Below are 10283 nucleotides of genomic sequence, written 5' to 3' on the forward strand. Positions count from 1 at the left end.
TTTTCAGTGAAGTTCCTACCAAAATGCAGTATCTAAACGTACTTTATTGTACTCTAATACATTTTCCAAAGTTTCAGCTCGATATTTTATTTATAAAAAAAGGCATTTAGCTGTGTCACATGCCCTTAAGAGAGAAATAAAAATTAGCCAAAGTGTTGAATTTTCCAGCAAGAAAATAAATGTCAAATGCTTAAGAATTTAAGGTGATTTTGCAAGACTTCAAGATGAATTAAACAAACAAATTTTAATCGATTGAATTGAGTAAAATTGAATGAATTTAGAAGAATTTAAAATAATTCAGGATAAATTAATAATTCATGAAGAATTCCAAATAAAATTGCAAAAAATACTTAATTATCTCTTCAAATCTTTGAAGCCCTACAAAAACCCTCACTTCTTGTGAAATCCATAAAAAAAGTCTTTGCAATTTTGTTTGATAACCTAAAATATTTCATATCCCTTGAAATCCCTTAAAATACTTTATGGGGCCAATTAAATAATACAAAATAAAATTTTTTAAATTAATTGAATTGAGTAAAATTATTTAAATATAAAAGAATTCAAATAAATTAAAAAAATAAATTAAAATGATTTAAAAGAATTCAGGGTCAATTTCAAAAAATAATTTCAAATATAAAAATCCGTGAAATTTTATATTTCCAGAAATATTGAAAAACGTATTAAAATACATTGAAAACTTTGCAACCCCTTAAAATCATAGAAATATTCGGAAATCTTATAAAATCCTGCAAAATCTTTTTAAATATCTATATCTTCCGAAATTCTATAAAATGCTTTATCTTAAAATATTCGATTAAAAATATCACGGAATCTTTAAGAAAACCCAGGAATATTTTTAATAGACCTTAACTGAATAGTGATTAACGCATGAGTTAATTTATTGAAAGAAACGTGAGTAATGTGCAATTTTCATGTAAAAAATAGACTAAAAAGTGATTTGAGACAAAAGTGACTAATAGTGACTGTGCCGCAGCTCTGATTTTTTTTATAGTTACTTCTTACAGAGAGTCCCTGATTTTTGTCATTTTCTTCAAAATGCCTGACTCTTGGAAGCCTCAATCTTATTATACATTTTTTCAAGTTCCATTATGAGCTGCAAATAGGATACAATAGACCCCAAATCTTGAAATATAGGGTATATTTAGTAATATAAATATAGGTATATTTAGTACTACTAAATATAGGGGTATACAGGGGAATATAGGAACTGGTCTGTGAACCCTGTAAAAATCTGTAAAATCCCGGTCAAAAAAATCACGAAAAATGATCTGAAATTCATTATCGGCCTATACTGGTATCCCTATCATATTTTTTCGTAGGGGTATCGATACAGAAATGACTTTTCTGCAAACATTTAAATAAGATTTAATGATAAAAAAATCCAGTTAGCTCTGACATGAAAGACGTTTTCACTTACCAATAGCTAGGAAAATATCGTTGACATTCATCGCCGTCTTGGCCGATGTTTCCATGAAAAGGAGTCCATTTTCCTCTGCGTAAGCTTGAGCTTCGTCGAATTCCACTGCTCGCTTATTCGCAAGGTCCGCTTTATTCCCTGCTAATGCTATTACTATACTTGGACTGGCTTGCCGTTGCAATTCCTTTACCCACGTTGTGGCACGTACGAATGTGTCCTAAAATATTTAAAAAAAAAAAACAAATATTTTTTAAAATTATAATCGAGTCAAACAATCTGAATTAATTAGGCCGTCACTTTCTCAATTAAATATTTATTTATGTATCAGTAATTCATTGCAATTTGCGTTTAAGGAATAAAAATAATTTACAGACCTGATTTGTTATGTCATATACCACAATTGCTGCTTGCGCTCCACGATAATACATGGGTGCAAGACTGTGGTAACGTTCTTGCCCAGCTGTATCCCAAATCTCAAATTTTACAGTCGTGTCATCCAAACAGACAGTTTGTGTTAGAAATGCAGCTGTGGAATGAAAGAACAAATGATAAATGGGTGATGACACATCAAAGAATAAAGAAAAGCCTTCTTACAGGGTGGCAGAAAAACCTCATTTTCAATATGCCTGAGTTTTCCTTGATCAATTTTACATTTTCCCTTACCGTTGATATTTAATTATAAGTATTTTAATCTCTCAAGATTTTTAACGCAGAATCTTTTATAAAAGGAATAAAAAATATTGAGGTAAATTTTTTATTTATTTATTTTAAGCAAAAAAGATGACCTTTCTCCCATAAAAGATGAACTTTCAATAAAGCAGTTGAATTTTGAAACAAAAAAGATTAATTTTCAACAAAATAGGTACATTATCAACAAAATAATTAAATTTTTAATCAAATCTTTGCATTTTTAACCAAATTGTTAAGTTTTTAACCAATTAATTGAATTTTAACCCATTAAGTCCAAAGACGAAGAAATTTCTCTCTTACGTTTGAGCTTGAATAGTTTTATAGAAAAGGCAAAGAATTTATTATAAAATACTCTTTTCTACTATTTTCCGGTATGCTCTAAACGAAGTAATGATTTAAAAAACGGAAAATATTGATTTTCAATTAATAATTATCAAATTTAAAAAAAATTCTTTTTTTAAAAATTTTTTTAAATCAAAAAATAGAAGGGTGTTTGAATAGTTTATTTTTTAAGCAAATAAAAATATTTAGTGTTAAATAGGTTTAAATAAATTAAATAGGTGTTAAATAGGTTAAATAGGAAAGGATATTAAGTGAGAGAGGATATAACCGCGGTTCCACTGTACTTCACTTATTATGCTTCAACTTCAGTGCTAGACAGCAGGATCATGTAAAATTGTATATCAGTAAACATTAACTTTTAATTTTATGAAAATAATATCAATGAATCACTCAATCGTTGGAAAAAACGAGATTTCACTCACTGCATTGGATTCTGATGTGAAAAGGACGTAAAATAGTAATGAAATGATTTTTTATAATCTTAATATCATGATTTTACCTATTTAAGGGCATGTGATACTTAGAAAATTGTTGATTTTACCAGTTATAGGTTCCCTCGGCTTTTTTTCTAGAATAATAAATATTTTGTCTTAAAAATTTGGGAAATGGTAGCGAACATACTAACGGACGTCCCCATACACTTTTTTGTGGGTTAATTAAAAAAAGTTTTAATTTAGCAAAATGTGATTAATTTGCATAGCGTTCAGGAATTAGTATCGATTTTTTCAGTGTTAGATTCCCCCGGCTTTTTTCCTAGGATAAGAAATATTTTGTCTTCAAAATCTGATAAATGATAGCGAACATGCTAACGGACGTCCCCGCACACTTTTTTTGTTTTGTTTTTTTCAAAAAAATTTGATTTTTCTAACAACGTGTGTATATTTCGAGGTTATGTGTGTTACAATTCTCCCGAGCGTTACTTCCAAACTTGTTTGCAGGCTATTAAAAAAGTTTATTTCTAAATAATTTCCAAATTATCAGAAAGGCAGAGATGAAAAACGACGTAACCTCAAAATAATGCATAAAATTTTTAATTAAGCACAATCATTTTTTTGTTATTATCCCTCAAAAAAGAGTCCGGGGACGTCCGTTATGATATTTTATAGTACCTCCGAATTCAGTTTTTAAAAATTTTCATTTTTGTGGAAAAAAAGCCAGGGAAACTGTACCCGGTTGAACACACGACGAAGTATCACATGCCCTTAACACCAAATATTTTTATTTTGTTTTAAAATAAACTATTCAAATACCTTTTTACTAAAATAATCAAATATTTATATGGTTAGAGCGAAAAAATCACCAAAAATATCAAGAAAACGAAATTTTATATTTTTGGTTTCCATTTTTTAGCCGCCATTTTGTTTAAAAAAATCGTAGATTAAGAAACTCAACGGGTTTGAAAAGTTCAGACATTTTGTGCACATTTGCGACAGTAAAAAATTCCTTCCCCCTCTATTTTTTGATTGAAAAAAATTGCTTTAAAAAAAATTTCTTTAATTTCTTAATTATTAAATGAAAATCAATATTTTTCGTTTTTTTAACCATTGCATCGTTTAGAGCATACGCGAAAATAGTAGAAGAGTATTTCGTAATAAATTATCTGCCTTTTTTATAAAATTATTCAAGCTCGAACATAAGAGAGAAATTTCTTCGTTTTGGGACATAATGGATTGAAACAAAAACGGCTAAACTTCAACCAATTACATTTTCAACAAAACAGTTGAACTTCTAACCAAATAGTTGAAAATTCAACCAAATGGTTCAATTTTTAATGAAAAAAAAAACTTCGACCTAAAAACAGTTGCATTTCCAACCAAATAGTCCAATTACATTGAAAAAGATTAAACCTCAAGCAAAAACAAAAGTATTTTCAAACAAATAGTTTAATTTTCAAGCCAAAAAGACGAATTTTTAAGAAACCAATTACATTTTCAACTCGAAAAATTAAATTTTCAACGACAAGCTAATTCTCAACAAAAAATGTAATAATTGGTATTTCAACAAAGAAAAAACATTTTTAACCAGGGTTAAATTTTGAACAAAATAGGTCCAGTTTTTAACAAAACAGTTGCATTTTCAACCAACAAAGAATTCTTGACAAAAAATATAATAGTTGTATTTTGAATAAAAAATATGACATTTCTACCACAGGAGATGAATTTCATAACGAAAGAGACAATTTATAAATCAAGAAGATTCATTTTCTACCAAAAAAATTAATTTTTAATCAAACAATTGCATTTTTTACCAAAAGAGAATATTTTAAACCCAAAAGACTAGATTTCTACAAAAAAGAAAGACGAATCTCAACCTAAAAAGTTTCAACTTTTCAACCAAAAATGAAAATTACCATTACAGTTGAATTTTTATTAAAAAAGATCAATTTTCACTAAAAAGTTGAACTTTCAACCAAAGAGATGAATTTTCAACTAACATAAAGTGATGCACCTCCAACTGTAATTGTTAATTATTCAGATAAAACAATTAAATATAAAAAAAAACATTTTCAACCAAAGATGCGTTTCAAACTAAAATGTTGAGCAACATTATTTTTGAACAAACATTGATTCCACCTTAAACAAGTTCTTCAATTTTCCACCAAAAAAAAATATCTTAAGTACTAGAGCAGATGAATGTGTAAACCAAAAAGACGAATTTTCGAAAATATACATGAATCTTTAAAAAATTAAGATTTCAGTTGAATTTTCAATACCATAAAATAGAAATAGAAAGCAAATAAATTACTAAAAAGAATGTTATATCAGGATAGTCGAAAAACGCCATTGTGATAATTCCCATATTTTTTCCCGACCAGTTTTTCATATTCCCTCACCATTAATATTCAAAGATCAAAATATTGATCTGGTAAAATTTTCAGCATATAATATTTTATAAACGGAATAAAACTAATTTGATTGAAAAATTAAATATTTATTATCCTTGTCAGTTATTTTAAGTGTCTCTTGCAGAAATTTCGAAATTTTTTAAACATTTTTTTTCTTCAAAATTCCCGACTTTTCCTGATGTTCCTGATCTACAGCCACCTTACTTTCTTCTTAAATTTACAGAATTGAAAAATATATAATTTCTAAAAACTGAAACTTACCACCTATTGTACTTTCTTGGTATTCGTGGAACTGACCCTTGACGAACCTCAAAACAAGGCTAGACTTTCCCACGGCAGATTCACCAAGTAAAACCAACTTAAACTGGCAAATTTTTCCTTGTGTGCCGTTTGGCCTTTGGGCTGTACCCCGGTTAGCCATTGTGACCTAAACAAAATATTTAAAAACGCTATAAATATCTCTATTTACATCATAAAATTGAAATCACCATTTATATGATGTCAACGAGTAGTCGTTCACACAACTACATGCAAGAGTGAGCATACAAAAATATGTACTCAGAATGAATATCTCATTATTTCCAGATCACTTGCTAAAAGTACACACGGTATTTGATATTGGGTAAAAGCGTTTCGCGATCAGTAAATGAAACTGATAAGTGAGATTTCGCAACGGAATAATTAAGGTTCGAGGGCGAGACTTTAATCGCAGAGATTATTACTATCCGTTGCCTCAATTATTGTGTGTTTAATCAAATTATTTTTCGCTACTTTATATGTTGGTTCAACATCAACTTACAATAATTTGCGCAAGAATTTTCGTTAGAAAAAATAACATTTGCAGTCATCACAATAACTACTGGAGTTAAAAAAAGCTCAATAGATGAATTTTACATCGAAAATAGGTGACCGAAAAAATATTGTATAAATCAAATAAGCATGCAAGCAGTTGCCGTTTTCCCATATTAAATAAATAATAATAGAATAAAGTCTCAAATTCATTTTCCGAGTTTCAAAAAAATGATTCTGGACATTTAGATTTTGTAATTCAAGCTCTCAAAACTGAATTTATAGTTTGAAATACCTTTGCAAATAGGGATACATACATTTACAAATCTAATGCGGAATAAGTTTCTATATTTGAATTTTGAAGAGGTTAAAGTTGAAAATAAAGTATATTAAAAATTGTAAGTATAATTCAAAAGTAAAGGCCACCAAAATTGAATAATTTTTATTTTGAGTTCTTCAAGCAAAAAAAAATCAAATTTAACACTGAAAATTGAAACAATGAAACTGCTAAGACTTCGGATTTGACATTGACTCATTTATAAATAACTTGAAAGCCTCAGTTGGAAATTGCATAATTGTGTATTAGTTTAATTGCAAACTCGGTTTTTAATACAAAACAAAACAAAAATTTAATCTAAAAATTGGTTGAAATTTAACGCATTATATTTAATATTGTTCCTTGCAATTTGAAGTGAAATTTTATTATATCATTTTTAGTATTATTACATATTTATAATTCAAAACAGTTCAATTTATATAATAAAAAATGGAGGCTAACAATTAAAAAAAGTAAACGAAATTGAAAAGGCGACTCGATATCCTGCTTAAAAATAAACATGCGTAATGGGTACATCTTCAAATTTTTATCGTTCTAAATTTTTAAAATTAAAAATTAGAGATTTAAAGATTAATATTGTCAAATGTAAGTCTTTCCAATTAAATTTTTGTTTCAATAATTAGTATTTAAAAATACTAAAACTGTAAGAATTAACAAAAATACCCGACCAGAAAATAAATTCACTCATTTTCCGGCTTTTTTTCTGCCTCAACAAATTTGAGCTGACAAGAATTAACGCAAAGGTAGAGTTAATTGCGATTTGAATAAACTTTTAGTTTCTCAATTAAAAAAAAAAAAGGTGAAAATTTTCCAAAATAGGTGAAACTCTGTGATAAATGCATCAGGAGAAAAAAGATATCTACTTGCTTTGTTATTTTTAAGGTAATTTTCTTAGATTATAAATTTGTAATGTACTTTATATTAACATTTCGAGAATACGTGTTATCAGTAACATAATCTCAATGGCTTTATTTCTTCAATCAATTAAGTTTCTGAATGGCGATGTTTAAGAATGAGAGGCTATGACAACAAGCTTAAATTCAAAGCTGAGCTCAATACGTTTGATTAATTAATTAAACTGCTTGATTCGGCGAGTTATTCACGCCGAGCCTCTCTGAAGATTTATGAACTCTATTTATTTGCAAAGAATATTATAAGAAATGAAGTGTATTATTTTATAATCAAATAAGAAGACGTTGCACAATTTATTACGAAACAAAAGCCGAGGAAATTATGGGAATTTTAAATATTTTCCATTTGTTATTGTAAATATTGTAAAATGAAACAATATTCAAACAGGAAGTAAAAACAATTAAAAAACTAAACATATATCCACGAAAACACGATAAAAACCTTCCAACAAAACTCATCACTTCTTTGTTTTGCGACTCAAAAATTCCATTGCTTCACACAACGTCTAAATCACAATCACAAACCCCACCAAGAACCAAATTTGCACTTACAAATTCTCCCAAAAAAATAGGGAAAATTGTGAAGACTAGAATCTACTTAAGACAATGCAAGAAGCCATTCAGATTCTTGTCAACGCACAAAATCTCCCAAGTCGTAAATTGTCTTCCAGTTCCTCAAAACATGAAAAATCCCACGTACGTCAATTCAAGTTTCATAAAAACAAGTACTATTGCGTTTATTTTGTGAGCAAAGTTTAGGGGAACGCCGATCGACAAAAACTTATCTTTCCCAGCTAACAGATTACAGAGAATCTGAATGGTCGCGACGGAATTCTCACAAAATCCCACCCCCTACGTCATCAAGCGTCCATATTCATACAGCCCTGAACTTGTCACCGCCCGCGAGACGTCATCAATTCACTAATTCGAAATTTCAAAGAAAATCATTCAAAGGGCTTTCTTCATGATTCAAACAAATGTCTGAAATTGCTCATTAATTCGTGATCTTGATAACTGGTACAGAGTTCATGAACAATGGACCGCGCAGAGATGAAAAAAAGTGTGAAAAAGTCGCAACACCTTGAGTCATGCACTTGGCACCTGATGACTGAACGCTTCGCGGAAGCGATCCGAGATCAGACTATCTGAGCCGAGAAGGGCTCGTGACAGCTTGTCTCATTCCCGAGTTCTGCACGCGTCCGCCCCCACACATAAACACCATCTAGCACTAAACTTTCCCGAAAGTGACCAGGGATTTTCACACGGGATCTTGCAATCGTTTCTGTCTAATAACCTACTTTGAGCTTTGATCGGAGGGAGAGGCTGGAGGATCTCCTCAGGTAGAAGAGCGTCGACGATTATTGTCAAATCCACAATTGCCCGTATGTGCTCGCGACGATCACTTATCTCGACTAGTCGGCCCACCGAGCATAGATCGCACAACCTATATAGAATGTTTGTACATTTAATATTTACGCTTTCAACATTTATGCTTGAAACTTGTATTTATGACAGTTGGACGGATGCTCGCTCAAAGTTTCCTCAAAGTGACAATTTAAAGTCTGAGAAACTCTACATCCGAGAGAAAAATTTTGTCCCGGGAGTGCAAATTAGAGTGGAAAATAAAAAATGAGAGAGAATTGCAGAACTGTTGGGATTTATTGGGAATTGTAGTCAACTTTGACACTAGAAACACGAATCACCACGTCCACGACCACAGAGTACACACTGCTGCGCCACTTTACGATTTACGTTTACGCCGTTACGTTTACGTACAATCCGACCGGGTTTTTAACAGAGGCGAGAAGTTTGGAACGGCTGATAAAAAACACTTTACCAGTTATTTTTCGACGTACAAGAAGGGGTGCGTCAAGTTGAGCGATGAGGAGGACTCCGAATCGAGAAAAATCACTTGATACCGTTTTCCGTTTTCCTCGGGCTCTCAATCAGCACACCCACCGTAGTACTCCGTCCATCCCCGCTAACATGGCCGTCGAATTCCTGTCAATGGAAATGCGACGCCAACAGAAAGAATGGTTAAAGGGTTCAAAATTAAGTTGACAAGGGATGTGTGAGAAAAGGATTAATAAAATTTGGGTGGTTTTTGGGATGAAAAAGAGAGGAACGGGATTTTGAGGGGACGAAGGTCGACCTGTTTTACATAAGATTTCGAAAGGACGGAAACGATCGGTTCACTTCCTATGGCATACTAAGGCGCAGTTCTTAGGATGCTGGATAGTTTGAGTTTATATCACGTGGTAGCGCTGCTGAATCCTTAATTTGCGTGTTTAAAGAAATTACTTTGCATAAAAAAATTTTTTGGAATACGTTTACTTTTTTAGTTAAGTTAACTTTATTAGATTTGTGATTTACTGGGATTTTCTATTCGAATTTTTCAGTTTGTTTTAATTTGAAATGAACAGGAATGGCTTTTCTAATTATCAAGAAATATTTTTAGATAATTTTTTCTTTAATGATTTTTTTAGAAAACCAGAAAATTTGGTTTGAGTATTGGGTTTTGAATTATCGTCACACTGCCAGGAGGCTGAGTAAATATTATACCTTTTTGGCCCTGAATTTGTCTATTTTGGTTAACAATTCTACAATTTGATTCAAAATTAAACTATTTTCTTGAAATATCTTTTGTTTTTAATTATGAATTAATTTTCTTAACTGAAAATTGAAATAATCCATTTTTGGCTGAGTACTGACTTATAGTTTATAGTTGAAAATACAACTATTAGATTTTCTATTGAAAACAGAAATCGGTTTTAGTTAAAAAGAGACCTATTAAACTTTTCGTTCATAATTCGTCGTCTGAATTAAAAATTGTCCTAATTTACTAAAAAAACATTTTATTTGTTAGAGATTGAACTATTTTATTTAAAATCCGCTTTTCTTGATTTGAAAGCTAATTTTTTTAATTGAAAA

The 10283-nt window shown here is 30.3% G+C and overlaps 1 protein-coding gene across 5 annotated transcripts in view; it reads right to left on the reverse strand.

Annotated features, from left to right (window-relative positions):
* The window catches only part of LOC117179600 (ras-related protein Rab-5C), a 16463-nt gene extending 6917 nt beyond the window's left edge, over positions 1–9546 (reverse strand). For 2 of the 5 annotated variants that reach the window (XM_033371573.1, XM_033371577.1), the window contains exons 1-4: positions 9190–9546; positions 5577–5742; positions 1813–1964; positions 1439–1655 (exon numbers count right to left, since the gene is read on the reverse strand). In XM_033371573.1, coding sequence (XP_033227464.1) covers positions 1439–1655; positions 1813–1964; positions 5577–5736 — 529 coding nt within the window. In that variant the 5' untranslated portion in view covers positions 5737–5742; positions 9190–9546. Of the gene's footprint in view, positions 1–1438; positions 1656–1812; positions 1965–5576; positions 5743–7904; positions 8169–8432; positions 8563–8650; positions 9091–9189 lie in introns of those variants that run through there. The other 3 variants (XM_033371574.1, XM_033371576.1, XM_033371575.1) reach the window with 3 other exon arrangements.
* Between the last annotated feature and the right edge of the window lie 737 nt (positions 9547–10283).

The sequence above is a fragment of the Belonocnema kinseyi genome, chromosome 9 (assembly GCF_010883055.1).
Source record: "Belonocnema kinseyi isolate 2016_QV_RU_SX_M_011 chromosome 9, B_treatae_v1, whole genome shotgun sequence".
NCBI lineage: Eukaryota > Metazoa > Arthropoda > Insecta > Hymenoptera > Cynipidae > Belonocnema > Belonocnema kinseyi.